Raw genomic sequence first — 16,240 nt, forward strand, 5'->3', positions numbered from 1 at the left:
CGCTAACTATTGCATTGGTGTGCCGCCAAATTCACCTTTGTGAGGCTCAGGTAGAGCGTGTGTCCAAGAACCAGTGGGTTAGCAGTTCGATTCCCGGTCCATGAGGCTTGATAAGATGTCCTTGAGCAAGACACTGAACGCCAAGTTGCTTCCAGTGCATGGCATTGTATTTAAATGAGTGTTTTACTTGTGACAGTAAAATAAAATGAAAGTGTGTACAAATTTGTTTAAGATTGAGTACCAATAATTATAAAATATAAGTACAAGACCATTTACAGTTTCCAAAAATAAATTCACTTGTAATTGCAATACAAGTATTTCAGACGTGTGCTAATTGCATGACACTTGCAGAAATGTCTATACTTCTGTACAGAGTGTGGTTAAACTGAACATTTCTACCAACCCTATTGTGTATGCGGTTTTCAATCTGGCATTCTTTTGTTATTCTATTATTCTACATCAGACGTACGCTTGCAGCATCCTGAAGCTCTGCTCCCCAGATCATACCTCTCAGCAGATAAGATCGAGTATAATATTACCACCAAACAAATAAGGCGGATACAATTTTGAGGGAAAACGTTACATAATTATAATTACGACATTTTTATTCCAGTGAAATTCCCCTGAGGTTTCTATTTAGGTATATGTTACAATGATCTGGAAAAAAAGGAGAAGTCTGTTATGTAAGAAATCTTGGACTGCAACACAGATATTATACCCTCACTTATCATTAGGTACGCGTGTAGAAACAGTCTAAGAAATGTGGTGCTTCAACTATATGATCATTCTGGAGGATGTAGTTTTGGTGCCGTTAAACTTATTTAGACTAGCCCACTGACTAAAATGGGGCCGCCAAAATAAAAGAAACATGTGTCAGTACAACACAATACAATTCAATGGACAGTGGGTCAGCTTGTCCCATCTCTGCTGGACTTCCAAATAGTCACTTCTAACAATGCTACAGAGCCAGGCCCAGACATTTAACTGTAGTGTAATTGAAGTTTAGTGAGACTGATGTTTCCTGGCCTGCCACCAATACAAATACCGTATGCTGACACTGATGTACAGTGGCCATCATCTGCGTTGATGGATAAGAAAAGCGGTAAGACTGTAATAGCCCGAAGCTCTTCTGACAAAAGAGGGCCCTCTGTGGCAAGCAGCTCAGACGCATGCAGCGGCTTGTTCAAGTGGAGACCCAAGGGGAAATCTGAGGCAGGAATCTTTCTGAAATCTCTTGGTCAACATTGTTCAGTACAAACTCCAGATGTAATGAGCTCCATTCAAAGTTCATTAACTTGAACGGATGAAAGACAACAACTGCTTTGTGTTTTCTGTGTCTGCAGCTTAACTTTCGATTCTTTATCTGGTGCTGTCTGGCACTTGGTCACTTTCTAATGTAAATATGACCTAGAAGGAGCAGTGACTTTGATCCTTATTTCACAATGGAGCAAGAATTTATGGGAAATGACAAGGCTCTTATGGTTTAACAAACAAGGAAATACAGCAGTTTCAAGGTGTATTAGTTACCTATGACAGTAAATACAATAAACATTATTTTGAAAACCTTTACAAAAAAAATGGGTTATGTATGTGAAGCTGTGTTATGTTGCTATGAATATTCTTAATTTGATTGAAGGGTTAAACCTTATAAAACACATTGCAGCTTAGTTTTCAGTGTTTCCCTGTGAGTCTGAACAAGTGGAAACCGTCATACACTGATCAGCCATAACATTATAACCACTGACAGGAGAAGTCAGTACCATTGACCATCTTGTGACAATATAATGTTCTGCTGGGAAACGTTTGGACCTGGCATTCGTGTGGATGTTACTTACTTCATGTAGATGTAGCACCCACCTAGACCAGACCAGGCACCCCCACCCCATAGCAGTGACACTCCTTGATGGCAGCAGCCATCCCCAGCAGGATGCAGCCAGACACAGGCACACACACAAAAACGGTTTACAACTCATAAAAACATGAAGCACAAGGTGCTGACCTGGCCTCCAGATCCCAAACTGATTAAGTATCAGTGGGACGATCCATAGAGGCCCCTCCCCTCAAAGGCCCCCACTAACAACATTGTGTTGCCAGACACCACAGGGCACCCTCAGAAGGCCCATGTCCATTCTCTCACGAGTCACAACTGTTTTGGAGGCACAAGGGAGACCTACACAATATTAGGAAGGTGGTCATAATGTTATGCCTGGTCGGTGTAAATGTGTTATTTGCCTTTGTATTAAACAATGTTCAGCTGTGATGACAGTTCGCCCCCTGGTGGCAGGAAATATTAACTGCATCGACAATACATTGGGAGATGCAGTTGAAGTTAACATGAGGTGGTCTGAGATTCTGCGTTGAACACAAACAGACAGTTTTAATGTCAGACATAGTCCAGATTATCGATTGCTTTCCATTTGTCCGCAAATCCGTAAACAAGTGACACACCTGGCTTTGATAAGAGAACAATGGATATCTGTTGAATTTTACGGTTCTGGGAACAGTCAGCCCTACAGTCCACGATACTTTAATGTTTCATTCACCGCTTAGTGATTGTGACCCCCATAAAAAGCACCAATAAAAGAATAGAAGAAGAAGAAGAAGAAGAAGAAGAAGAAGAAGAATGCAAGCTGGTGTAAACAACCCCGGCTTGGAAAATGTTTTATGAGGTCAGAAACACACCCAGCACGTTTTGTACACGTCCTTAACTGAGTCAGTTTAGTAAAACATTTCTGCAAAAGAGTATTAAGTCGTTTTTATATTATCTCCATTCATTCATTTACACAGTGTAAGTATATAAGCATGTATATTTGCCCATCACATCAAACATTACGTCTGTTTTTACACAAGGTAAATAAAGGCACCATTCTCCAGGAGACACTGCACCAGTGGCTGTATAAGATAAGAAAAGATAGGGCTTCCCCGTGGAGAAATGAATGTGTTACAGCAACAGGGAACTACAGTGGAAAATACAAAACAAAAAACAAAACAAACAGAATAAGGTAAGACAAGAGAAACTATATAAATGTAAATATATTAAAGGTACAAAACAAGAACCTAACCTAATATTACTACTAATACTAATAACTACAGTTGGTGAAAAACCAACTAATGTTAAAGGAAGGTTTGTAGGAGGCTGAAATAAATGAATTAAATGTAAACATGATGATTACAGGAAACACACCATCTGAATCCGTGAAATGTGAGTCCTAGTTGGTTTAGATTTACATTCCTGGCAGTCATATTAAAGTAAACAGCACAACCACCTGTAGCCCGCAGCGCCAAATCTAAAGAGAGGCATGACTAAAAACCTAAAATGTAAATAAACAACAGTGTAAAGACTGAAATAGTTGACAGACTATTCATTTATTTATGTATTTATTTATTTAAAATTGCCTAATTTGTGTTGGGAGTTCCTGTGCATAGTTGACAGCAGGCTATGTTTAAAATCTGTGTTGTCATATTAGGCCCCAAAGGAGCCACTGTAGTAGTAGGTCAAGCTCTGCAAGCAAACTGTAGGAGGCTGGGTGAAACGTGCGTTTAATTAAAAGCATATAAACACAATGACAACCATGGACAAACACTATTTTGTGGTTCACTGTGGGGGAATGGACGGGACAGTGGGGGGGTCCCCGTATTGGTAAACGGTGGCAACGTGCTCCCTGGCAGTGAAAACATTTCTGTCTCAACTTGTATTATCTGCGCGGTGGGTTGTGGGTGTGTGAGCGTCGAAGTAAAATGGCGGACTTGGCAAACGAAGGTGAGTAAGTGGCAGTGTGAGAAAAACAATACGGCTACAGTGGCGATGTAAACGGCACCTATACGTTGTCTGCATATTTGATACCTGAAATGAAGCGACTCTGCCGCATGTTAACGGGGACTCCAGGCGGCGGGTTGGCTTCGCGGCGTTTACAAGACTACAACGTTAGCAAACAGGCTAACAATGCTAACGACAGGGCTGCGGGTAATACCTGGAATGCCTCGGTACGCCCTCGAATGCTGCCTGCCACCAACCGGCTTACTTCCTAACGCTAGCACCAGGCTATTAATAGTCGGCGTGTGTTGCCATTTGTGGTGAGCTAAATGGTCTAATGTGGATACAAACCCGAACCCACCAGGCCATAAAATGAAGAGCTTGTAATGAAGCTCATGTGCAAGGGCAACACTAGTCTCCTTAGTGAATATGAAACGTTTACAGTGCGACATCCTCCTTGTGTTTTTTTTTATGTAGCTAGCTCTTAGTTGCAGGGTTGCCAGCCGTTCATTTAGGCGCGTAGAGTGAAAAACGTTAGCTAAGACACAATGCTTTGGTGTAATCTCCGCATTTTAAGAGTCTGTACATATCCCACTCTGATCTGATTGCTATGGTGTTCATGATTTAAGCATACTAGACTTCATTGAGGATCTTGGTGACATTGCTTGTCAGCCGAGATGACTCATGCGGGAACGAGCGCATTAGCAAGCTAAGCTCGCTAAGGCTACATTCGGCATTAGGGAACAAGCAGCGACACCGACTATTTCCTGGAATGGGTCAGATAGTTTACGTGCTAGCTGGTTAACATAAGCCGGTAACATCTCGGCTACTTGAATTTCTGAAGTGGATGCCGGTGTTACATGCCGGTATTTTCACATACATTTGCTAACTGAACCGGCTCCAAGCCGCAGATGGATACAAAGGTGGATGTTAAATATAGGTCACACAGCGTTTTCCCACGTTTTACTGCTTCAAACGTGTTTCATGCACAAACGACTTGTGTTGGCCTTGAGGGGCTTAAGTCAGGAGTGTGGATGTCGGGTTAGTAAACAATCGTGGCTGTGTCTGCTGCAGGTAGTTATCGCATGTATTTATGCCCCGGTAAGGCTCACAACCACAACGATGCTACACCTGCCCTGTGTAATAGGCCCGGCCCAGACACAGGAAAACCTTTGTCTGCTAACGTTATAGGATTACACATCTTACAGAGGTTACACGGTGACAGTAGATGCCTTGAGTGGCCTGAGGTAACATGCAATTATCACCTAGCTCAGGTGATTGGTTTTCTTGTTAGTTATCACAATAGCTTATTGAAGCAACACAATCTTGAGCTTTAATAAAAACCTTTTCATTTGAAAAGTAGTTTCTGTTTGTCCATTTTTGATTGATTAATGTATTCAAATACATGTGCATTTACTTTAATGACTCTTAAATTTGATTATGCTGATTCTGGTATTTGATGTTCAGTTTAGGTCAGCGTCTCATTCTTCCACAAACACTTACTGGGATTGCTTGATTAGGTCGAGCATCTTGTGTTTGTGAGTGTGTTGCTCAGGACTGGTTTGAATTTCTCACGTTTGGCAATATTGGCATTTGGTTTTGCAAGTCACCATTTCATAGTTTGGTTCATCACTTCCCTCCTTCAGTTATTTTTGATCCCAGTAAATATGACATATAAATAAACTAAGTTTGTATACCAAGTTTTTAACTATGAGTATTGTTTTATTTTGCCTAGTATTCACACACGTGTATAAGGAGGAAATTGTATATATATAAAAAGGAACAACAGGGGGGGATGTTAGGTGATGTGGACAGACTGATTACATACAAGATAAAGTCTGTGTGTCATACTGTATGTGTGATATTCAAATGCACTTCTGCATTTTGGATGTCTTTTGACATTATTTCGTGTCGTAATTTTGAGTGCATGTGTGATATCATGGCTACCAATAGATATATTGTTTTCAAATGTAAATCATGATGGAGAATCAAGCTGCACACCTTAGGTTAGTGTTTGGATGACCAGCCTACACCTTCTCTTGACAGACAAGCCTGCCATAGCGCCTCCTGTGTTTGTTTTCCAAAAAGATAAAGCACAGAAGGTAAGTTTCTGTTATGTTATTTACATGTTTATCAAGGCTTACTCAGTATTTTATTTTTGTGGGTGGGATTTTTACCTGAATTTTAAAATAGCACATATTCCAGAAATGTTTTTAGGCTCAAATCTTTTACCCCTAGCAGGTTTACCAAGACTTCATGGAAAGACAAAATCTTTCTTGATGTGATACAGATTTTCAGTTTTATTCTCTAGCAATATCAGACAGAATATCATTGAGGTTAAGCAATCTAGGTCTGTTATGTTTTTCTGTGTCTTTAAATGTGAAATGATTTTGATTACCTCTCTTGCAGCGATCTGCGGAGGGTTCAAGTGCAGAAGATGGAGAAGGTAAATAAAAAATGTATAAAATGGTCACTTTCTTTGTCCCTATAATCATAGATTTCATTGATTTATTTAAATTGTTATTATTTTACCGTTTTCAGATTCAGATAAAGATGAGGGAAGCTATTGCCCCCCTGTGAAAAGGGAAAGGACCTCCTCATTCCCACCCCCACATTCTGGTAAGGGCACGTGGTGACAAAACACAGCTTTTCTTTTTTTTCTTGATTCATGCTTGTGGTGTACACATTGATTTGTATGCTGAGTGCAATGCCTGTCTGCTACTTTGCAGTTCCCAAGAACAATGTATTCATGCCCTCAAGTTTCTGCCAGTCTCCGACTGGGAACTCTGACTCTGAGCCAGGTGAGGCATCAAGACCACCATTAGTTTTGTTTTACAGCTTGAAGTCCCCCTCCAGTAAAACTCTTCGAAGGTCAATCACATAATTTTCAAACAGTTTAAGGCAACAGTCTCAATAAGTTGACTAAAATTGGTAAACAATAACTTTTGCTAGCCTGAGGATTGTAGTGGTTGTCAGAAATAGTTTTTGAAAATGTTTGTTTCCTAAAGTTACAGTTGCCAGTAAGACTTCAGTGAAGTTTGCCAAATGCCACTGTCCTCAGCTCTGAACAGTTCGAGCTAACTCACATGTGGTAATTTTCCCTCTGAGCTTGCCTCTTCAGTGTCTGCTGTGGAGGTCTGGCATTATTCATGAACAGAGAAAAATGTGCAGACCTAGAATACAACTAACACAAATGATGTTAAATAGAAGTGAATGTGCTCTTGAGACTCGAACAATGAACAAGAGGTTCTGGACAGCTTTGTATTTGTTGAGGCAGTTTTTTTTTTTTTTTTTTTTTTTTGCATCAAGCTTTTCTTTGTAGTTTGTGTTTTGTTTTTCAGTTATCCTCACTTTCTTCTCATTCGGTCCATGGCTGCTCCACTGATCGGTCTAAGTCTGTTGCAAACACACTATGAGATACACTGAGCAGAGCAGAGAAGTGAACCGTTTTCTGTTGCATTAGCCTGTTAAGTCAGTTGTCCTTATTAAATGCAGTTTAGGAGCTTCTTCTCTTTGAAATTTTTTATTTTATTTTATTGTGAGAACATAATGATCTTGAGTGGCCTTTGATCATTCCTGCACATAATATAATTGAGTGCAATTTTGGTGAATGCCAAAAGTCTCTTATCGTTAGATGTCTGAGCGTCATGTGCTGGTAGTTGGCAACTGTTTGTGTAGTGCTGCTGAATATTTCAGAGGAATAGCTTCTTAGTTATCATAAGCCACTTTATTTAGTGCTGTTGGACCACGGCGTTTATTCTGTGTGAGTCTTAAATATTACAGCTGGTCCCACATTCTTCTGGTTTTTGGAGAAAGCCTCTGGTTCCGTCTTAAACAAGTATGAAATATGACATGGGTTTGGTTCTCAAATCTTTTACAGTGTAAGTTGTTTTGTTTAAGTTCTGTTCCAAGTTTGTTAAGTGCTTGTCCTTGTTCGTGCAGGCTCTATAATGTAATCTGAGGTCCAGTTTGGGTCAAACTCAGAATCAAAACACCAGATTTTTTCATGTTGCATTTGGCAGCATAGTGTTAAGCATGTATGACACATTTCTTGTTATGGAGAATGAAACGTCCCTACAAAATGACGAAATTGTGACATTAAGAGGTCATACAGCATTTGTGATTTTTAACTGGGCCAGATTTCTAAAGCTGGATAAACAGGGTGATATCTACTGCCAGATATGCAGTTGACCTGTGTTCATGAAGATGGGAAGCACAACAAACCCTTTTCTCTGTTTCAAAACATTGAAAATTTATAATCACTTAAAATATACAGAGAGATAAAGCTCCTTTCCTTCGCTGAACAACCGAGCTTACGAGCGAGCCTCTCGTAGTACTTCAAACCCCAGCAGCAGTCGCTTTTGTCCACCTTTGCATTCAGTTTCCGTGGTAGGAATCAAGCTATGTGTTTATGTGACACTTAAAGTAAACCAGTGGGCAGCAGCCGATATTTGTAGCATAACATTTTGATCTTTTCTGCGGTGTCTATTTAAAAGCGTTGTTGGAGTTGCGTTGTTAAGATGGAAATGTTACAGTGTTGGGTACAGAGAATATTCAGGTGATTTGGAGATAAATGATAGATAGATAAACATTTATTTGTTTTATTAATGATTCAGTTCTGCACTATTCAAATGCAACAAGGTCTAAAAGCCATTGGGTACATTTCCAGCCTCATTAATTGTTTTATTGGAAGGGGCCATGCAAAGCTTGATCGGTCATTTATAAATTAGACATTCAATCATTATATCTAACTTGAAAACAGTGGAATCATTAAAAAAAAAAAAGAAAGAGATTTGTACTGGGAGTTGAAATTAAAAAGTTTTCTTCCTAAAAAAAAAAAATGTATTGAATATATAATATACAAGCTTCATTGCAGTAGGACTTAAACACGAAGCAAGAATGCATACGTGCATTTATTACACTAATTTGTTTATCATGTGTCTCTATCGAAAATTTAATGTCCTAGTTAATCTTTTACTTGAATGACTTTAATTTAATGAATATACAGTTTAATTTTAAAATTGTAATAAGAGGTTGCATGATGTCTGCTACATTGCTGGAAGTAAATTCTCAATGTGTGTGCAGTGCTGGCTTCAGACACACTTTTGTACGAGTTGCCCCATAGACCCAGTTTATCATTAATGTCTGCCAGAGACAGGCGCGATCTCTTAAAAAGCTGAGGACAAAGAAGATGCATTTCTTCTTCTTTTTGTTTTTTTAAACAAATGCTCTTGGCTTTTCTGCTTCAGCACTGATTAGGGCCAGGTCATGCCAGGCTAATAAAGCCAGTGAGATGGAGAGGCAGAGGCAGAAATAGATCAGAGGCCCTAGAGCCTGCCATGTTACTGCACAAGAGTTGGATTGCAGCACAACTCCTCAGGCTCTATAAGGGTTGCTGTGGTAACCGGCCCTGTGGTTAGAAAAGTGCAAAGACAGAAGGGATGTACCTGTTTTATGTGGCTTTGTGATGTTTGAACATTTTTTTTTACTCTTGTTTCCTCTTGTGCTCCATATCACCAGAGGAGAAGCCTATGGGATTCCGCTTAAAGCCACCAACTCTCATACATGGACAAGCGCCAAGTTCAGGTGAGTATTTGATGTAGGTTGCTTTATTCATATTGCACTGTACCGGGTTTACTAAAAAAAAAAAGTTGAACTTGAACCCAGACTTGCACACTTTCACATCAGCCCCTTAGAAATGGAAATGGCACATCTAGACGTGAGCATATAGACCCAGGACTTATTGAGACAAGTTGCCTCTGTTGCAGGCGTCCCAAGTCAGAAACCCAAGGAGCAGCAACGCAGTGTCCTACGCCCTGCAGTTCTCCAGGCACCGCCCTCTAAATCACATATAGAGTCCAGTGAGTACAGCTTGGAGTAACCTGTACTCTTTAGTTGATGCCTGTGAAACATTATCAGCCATCACTAGAATCTTCTGTCTCCCCGAGTCCATACCGTGTTGTCTTCATGTGTTGTGCAGGTAACATTTTGAACCGGGTCGGGAAAGAACCGTAAACTAATCCTTTTCCTTTCTGTCTGTACATTTAGATTCCAGTTGTGGAACCAATGGCGTGAAAAAGTCATCAGACGGGGCCCAGTCCCTTTTCCTGAACAACACAGAGCACTCGGCCACACTGGCTGGCAAGTCACTGGTGAGTAGTGGCCAAATTGAAATTGACTGAAAATTGTCAATCACATGTGATTGTGTTTCTCTGAGGAGTTTTTATTGCTGTGCTATGCTGTGCGCAGTGCTTGACCTGTTTTTAAGTGCATCAGTGGAGCTTAAATATCTTTTAGGATGGTTATAGATAAGGTTGTGTCTGAAAATTCACCGGGAGATTTGCAGAAATGCATTTACAAATGCTTTGGAGGGAAAGTGATGGGGGAAATCCATCCACACAGAAAAGTGCTATTTTTAGTAAATATATTTAACCAAAAACACACACAGCAAGTATTATATAACACTACTGACTCTTCTGAAATGGGAGATAAAACTTCACTAATGACTGTTGGATTAATTAGAGGATTATCTTAAGTGTACAAGATAAAGTTGCAGCAGTTAGTCTTAAGTTTGTATATTTTTGACGTTTCCTCCCCAAGTGATCAGTACAGGCTTGTGTTTTATCTGTTTGCGCAGGCAGTGTAAGAAGTTGTGTTCGCTGCTACTGCTGAAATTAATTATGAATAAATAACATTTTAAAGCTCAACACTCCGTTAACATCCAAATTACTCTACAGCGGTGACTCATTCGCTTGCACATTGTTTGTGAAAGCAGACCAAGCTTCTTTTTTTTTTTTTCTCTCACGTCATGAACATTACACTTCAGATAAATTGTATAATAATGATGCACAGATGGGTTTTTATTTTCTTGCTCACACAACATTTATATGAATGCGATCACTTTGGGGTCATTTATTCGTTAATGGGTGCTGACATAAAAGAGGCAGATGCTTACAATTGTAATTATGTTTTCAAATTACAGCAAAACACAGATTTTTATTTATTTTTGCACAAATCATACTTGTAAATGCTTGTATTCATATCCTGATCACTTGAGGTGCGATGCACAAGATTCTTAAATATTCCTTATGGACACCAGCAAAATGTTACAGCCATGTAGATAATAGGCTTCTCAACAGTGTTGATGCGTGCAGGATTAATTTGTAAATGCAAAGCATCCCTTTTGTTTCGTGCTAACCCCAGCCCACTGCACGCAATGTGGAAAGTAGGACTTGCATTGAAAAGGGCTTTCCATAAATATTAATGAACCATGTCACATGTAGGGGAAACTCTTGAGAGATATCAAATGAATCAGTCTTATTCAAATTTTCTTTAATCCTTCTGAAAACCGTTTAAACGTTTGTTCGGGGGGGGGGGGGGGGGGCTGACACTGGATTGTAAATAATTGATTGATTAAATTGTATTTTTTGTTTCCTATTTCAGAAACATGAAAATGAGGAAGACGGAGCAAGTGGTAACAAAGATGGCGGCAGAAGAGAGAAGAAGGAGACGGACGTAGCAATATCTTTTGTGTTTGGTCAGAATATCAAAGACAGAGCAAAGGTGGGTTGTTTTACACTTGCATGTGACAAATCTGAGGAAAGAAATGACAGTTAATAGAGAGTCAGACCTAGCTTTGTGATTTCACTCCTATGCATTTCTATTCTTGCTCAAGAATTGTCTGTAGTGGTTTGTTCTGTGACTCCAGTTCCTGTTATGCGATGCCTTCCTCTTTTGTTTTTTTTCCTCTAGTTGGAGGAGAACAGTACAGAAGACAACTCAAAGGATGGCGTGTCACTGGACTCTCAATCAGAGGGCACTAATTATTTCTTACAGTACATCTCTACCCCAAGGTAATGAAAGTGTGTCCTCCATTCCGTATTTTTAGCAGCTCATTTGATATCCGCTCTCTAAATCCTGCTGTCTTTTTCTGCCCCTTCAGTTCAAAAAATGCCACAAACAGTGCAGACAGCGGAGCAAAATTTGTTTTTGGGCAGAATATGTCCGAACGAGTTCTGGTGAGTTAATGCATCTCACGGAATAGTTAGATTCTATCATACTGGGGAAAAAAAACTCTCAGGGATTGAGCATTGTAGAAGTACCAATGATCTGTTGTGGTTTTCAGAGTCCCCCGAAGGGCGAGTCCGCAAATGAGGAAAATAAAGACGTTTCAGCTGCCCCTGCTCCAGAGCCTTCACCACAGGAAGCCACCCCGGAGAAGGGTAAAAACACAATCCCACTGATTATTGGGAGAGAAAACAAAACAAAAAAAAGCAGTTGCTGTTTGGCTCGACTTCTGAGAGATGGAAAGGAGACTCTTGGCTAGACTCCAGTGGAAACCACAAAAACATCCATCATGGTTAAAAAAAATAAAAATAAAGCAGCTCTGCAGAAATGCAGCTCCAAAACCGTAACCATAAAAGACATGGTCACTGAATTATGTCTTCATTGGAGTAATGTCTGATTAAAGATTGAGGAATGTGTTTACACAAAGTGACACTATGAGATAGTTTGAGAGAGATCAGTGATAGGAAAGTGCGTCATATTTATCAGCGACGCTGAAAAGACATTTCATAGCTGCTGCTTGCACAGACTTTAATGTGGGCACAGATCTCAGGTTGATTCCACTTTTCAAAATGATTGAGAGCAGCTTGTTGTGTTAAGTGATGGAGGGTCAGCCAAGGTCCTTGATGGTCACCCCACTGCACTGGCTACTCAAGAATCTTTGCAGAGGATATGGTTTTTGTGTCATTTACAGCATTTGTCAAGGGTGTGAGAACAAGCTCTCTGAACTCTGGCCAAGTGCAGATTTTTCACCTTTGTGTTTTATCTTCCCAGTGAACAGCGTGTCAGAGTCTTTGGAGGAGTCTGCAGCAGCGTACACCAAAGCCACAGCCAAGAAGTGCATCTTAGAGAAAGTCGACGTGAAGACCGGAGAGGAATCGGAGAGCAATGTTTTACAGGTTAGAAGACGAGGCATGCTCGCTGGATTCGAGACATGCAGAGAATGAATGTAGCAGAAAGTAACACCGTCCTTGTTTCACCTCCTACTTCAGATGCAGTGCAAGTTGTATGTTTTTGAGAAGACCGCTCAGTCATGGATAGAGAGAGGTCGAGGTTTGCTGAGGCTCAATGACATGGCGTCAACAGATGACGGCACGCTACAGTCCCGTCTAGGTAAACACACCCAAAGTCAATTCCTGGTGGCTGCAAAAGATAAAAGCAAACTACAGTTAGAAATGTGCAACTTTTATGGGAAACACACATAAACAAACAGTTTCATTTAACAGTACATTTATCAGTGTCGGCTTGGATAAGAAGTCTGTTTCATGTTTGATGTCTGTGTCAGATTGGTGATAGTTTGTTTAGTGATAAGGTATCTAGGTGAAAACAAAAATACACGTTATTTTTGTTTCTATCTCTGTTGTTATTACAATACCTGACACTGAACACAAGGGGGAGCCCATTCCTGTACTACTGGAATCTGACAGCCACTACTATGGTGAAGCAAGAAACATTTAACAAGTTATTTTATTTCCAAATAGTTTGGATTTTGACTGTAAATGTCTTTTCACTGTTTTTATGCTAGAATTATATCTCTGTAGTTATTACTAATAGCAATTGCTCCTGTTTAATTTATTATATGGCACAAAGCAGCTCCCCTGAGTCAAGTGGAATACCATTTGTCTAAATAGACCATATAACAAGTGGCGTTTTGGACCTGTCGTTCACTGCGGCTATGTGTGTGTGTGTGTGTTTGTGGTCCAATCCTTTCAGTGATGAGGACCCAGGGCAGCCTCCGGTTGATCCTCAACACTAAACTTTGGCCTCAGATGCAAGTGGACAAGGCCAGCGAGAAGAGCGTACGAATCACTGCCATGGACACGGAGGACCAGGGGGTCAAGGTCTTCCTAATATCGGTATGTTTATCGGTATTTTTATAGGAGGGCGTGCAGTATTTATGTTCAGGTTACACAAAGACACCAGCTGTAGAATGGCACTTCCAGATGTTTTACTGAAGTAGAGCAGAGACATCCAGTTTATTATCTTCAGTTTGAAATGCAGAAGCTGAAATTTTTCACATTAATTACAGCTATTACTCCTTGGCAAGAAAATAACTTCACTGTTGTCTGATCCTTGCCAATTTTACCTTTCTAAATTTAATTCTGCTTTCAGTAAAATTACAATGAACCCGGGCTGAGTACGTTCCCACAACACTAATTGCAACAATTCATTGTATTGTCTCATCATATTTGACACTTTAACGCCCCCAGTTTGTCTTTTTCAACATAAGCCCTGATTTAAATCCTATATTTCAGTTAATATTACCAAGCTACCGTTTATAATCCGTTTATAAATTCAAAACTTCCTGCCCAGATGTTTCACATTAAGCGCCTTCCAGTGCCATAAAGTGCAGATTCCTTGTCTTCCCCAGCAGGCATTTAATGCGAAACATCTGCAGATATTGATGTGATGCGAATGTGTTTTGTCAGTGTGGCTGAGCTGTGTCTGCCCTTTTCTCCACGCCTTCAGGCTAGCTCTAAGGACATAGGTCAACTGGCTGCAGCGTTACATCACCGTATCTTAGCCCTGAAGAGTCGGGCGGAGCAGGAGCCCGAGACCCCGGCAACGACCATCCCTGAAGCCGAGGTACCGCAGTCCAATGAGGAAGACAGCGACGAGGAAGACAATGCTTCTGCCTCTGCTTCCGCCTCCACTCCTGCTACATGTCAGTGATTTTTTTATTACTAAATTTGAATGTGTTTTGCATATTTCACGTTTGGCTTTCTCTTAAACTTATGCCGTGATTGACAGGGTCTGTGGTTTTACTGCTGCGTTTTGCTTCTTCATACACCAGTGGATTTGCTGTGTGTGTGTGTGATTTGAGTAGTCACATACTGAGGCCACTCACCTACAATGCCTTTGTCAACCTGTTCCTTGCAGGTAATTCAGAGGGAGGAGAGAGCCAGGCAGCAGGAAGCACATAGCGTCACACTTGGATAGCCTGCTAAAATGCCACTATTGAGGCATTTTGCTGTAGGCACCTCCATGGACATCCCTTGACCAACATGGGTCCTCCAGACCAGTACTTTTGGATATTAGAAGTCTAGCTCCAGGAAATAACCCCCCGTGCCGGAGTGTCTCACCCAACTCGTGCAGTTCATCTTCTCTGCATTCAACGTAATATCTGGAGTTGTTTCTTCCCTCCCTCTCCTGTTTTGTGTTTTATTTTTGTTTTCGAGTATTTTTTTTTTTTCCTCTCCCCGATAGCAAAAATAAAGACTTCAAAGCTTTGGTTTGGGACTTTTCTGCTCATCATATTGATGAGTGTAAGGGTGTTTTCCTCTACATTTTAAAGTATGGCACATGTTAAGACTGCAGTTTCTACTTGGGGACCTTTATACTCACTCTACAGTCGTACCTCTGGACGCCACACATCCAGAGGAGCTTCATTCACAGTGTATTTGACTAAATCATCCGGTCGCTTGTTCCTACATCAAGTCCAACCTTCCTCTCGCCCCCCGCCCCCCGCCCCCCCACCTTCTCCCATATCCATACCGACCAGTCTGTGCGTTAGGTTTTGGCAAATGTAATTTATTTTGGGCCGTCATTTTCACGAGTTATCTCAACACATATGTGCTGTTTGTAATGGCTAGCCAAGACCACTCAAGTTGTCATTAATAGCAGTTTCTTATATTTCCTATTGACCTATATTATAGTGAATAAAAGACTGAAACAGTGTCGTTTCTGCTAATGTGAGTTAATGATGTGAGGACAAAAGGGCAGAAGGATTCACATCAGATCTTTAAATTAATAAGATGTTAGTCATTCACCTTGTGAGTTTTTATTTTTTTTCCAGATCAAGAAAAGTTAACCCATCAGTCTACATTCTGCATGTAACTGTTGCTTCTTCTTTTTTTTTTTTTTTTTCTTTTCAGCATCCCAAGGGTTTATTGTGTTGATACATATTTTTATGTTGAACTATACAGACTTTTTATCCATTTACATTTGGAAAAAATGTTGGAATGAAGACTTCATGTGTGGAAAATTTGAGTTATAACTGTAATACCCTTTGAATGTCATGTACATTTGAATATATCATTTAGTAGCGCACCATGTTTTCTCATCTCCTCCAACTGCCCCCTTTACAAAATAAACCATTTTGGACTGACAGATTTTTCTTCCTCTGAAACTTGATTATTCATTTTTTTTTTTTATAGGTTAAACGCTAAAAGCTCAATTTCCGCCAGACCAGTAACATAACAGAATAATAACCTATAAGTAACGGCAACTCCAGATTTTTTCCGTTTGTTTTAGTGCAAAGAAGAACAAGTAAAATAGGAGGACGTTTACATTTGATAAGCTAACCTTTAAAAATAAGTAAATTTGGGCACGTTGCAGCCTGCTGTTTAGTCTTGGGTCCTTTCTTTCTAAAACAGTGAACAAATTAGGAATAGCAGTTATTTTCATTGAAAAATTACAGTC

The 16,240-nt window shown here is 40.2% G+C and overlaps 1 protein-coding gene across 3 annotated transcripts; it reads left to right on the forward strand.

The window, feature by feature from the left end:
- Positions 1–3,707: 3,707 nt before the first annotated feature.
- On the forward strand, positions 3,708–15,947 carry ranbp3b (RAN binding protein 3b). Of its 3 annotated transcripts, XM_084546898.1 has the most exons (17): positions 3,708–3,760; positions 5,801–5,856; positions 6,164–6,200; positions 6,296–6,373; positions 6,484–6,555; positions 9,275–9,340; positions 9,523–9,615; positions 9,803–9,906; positions 11,198–11,317; positions 11,507–11,607; positions 11,697–11,772; positions 11,880–11,976; positions 12,593–12,717; positions 12,811–12,931; positions 13,532–13,674; positions 14,288–14,483; positions 14,699–15,947. In XM_084546898.1, exons 1-17 carry the CDS (start codon positions 3,739–3,741, stop codon positions 14,740–14,742), a joined length of 1,551 nt encoding a protein of 516 aa, XP_084403024.1. In that variant the 5' UTR covers positions 3,708–3,738; the 3' UTR covers positions 14,743–15,947. The 3 variants fall into 3 exon arrangements, with proteins under 3 accessions (XP_084403024.1, XP_084403022.1, XP_084403023.1); XM_084546896.1 differs by lacking the exon at positions 3,708–3,760 and having other exon boundaries at positions 5,339–5,856; XM_084546897.1 differs by lacking the exons at positions 3,708–3,760; positions 9,523–9,615 and having other exon boundaries at positions 5,339–5,856.
- Positions 15,948–16,240: the final 293 nt, after the last annotated feature.

Source organism: Chelon labrosus (assembly GCF_963514085.1).
Source record: "Chelon labrosus genome assembly, chromosome: 6".
Lineage (NCBI taxonomy): Eukaryota > Metazoa > Chordata > Actinopteri > Mugiliformes > Mugilidae > Chelon > Chelon labrosus.

Excerpts from the sequence above, each read along its gene's own strand:
- ranbp3b (XM_084546896.1), top strand. The coding sequence starts at position 5,773 with ATGACCAGCCTACACCTTCTCTTGACAGACAAGCCTGCCATAGCGCCT. Across the intron at positions 6,201-6,295 it reads AAGTGCAGAAGATGGAGAAG|ATTCAGATAAAGATGAGGGA; the intron begins GTAAATAAAAAA and ends TACCGTTTTCAG. Across the intron at positions 14,484-14,698 it reads CGCCTCCACTCCTGCTACAT|GTAATTCAGAGGGAGGAGAG; the intron begins GTCAGTGATTTT and ends TGTTCCTTGCAG.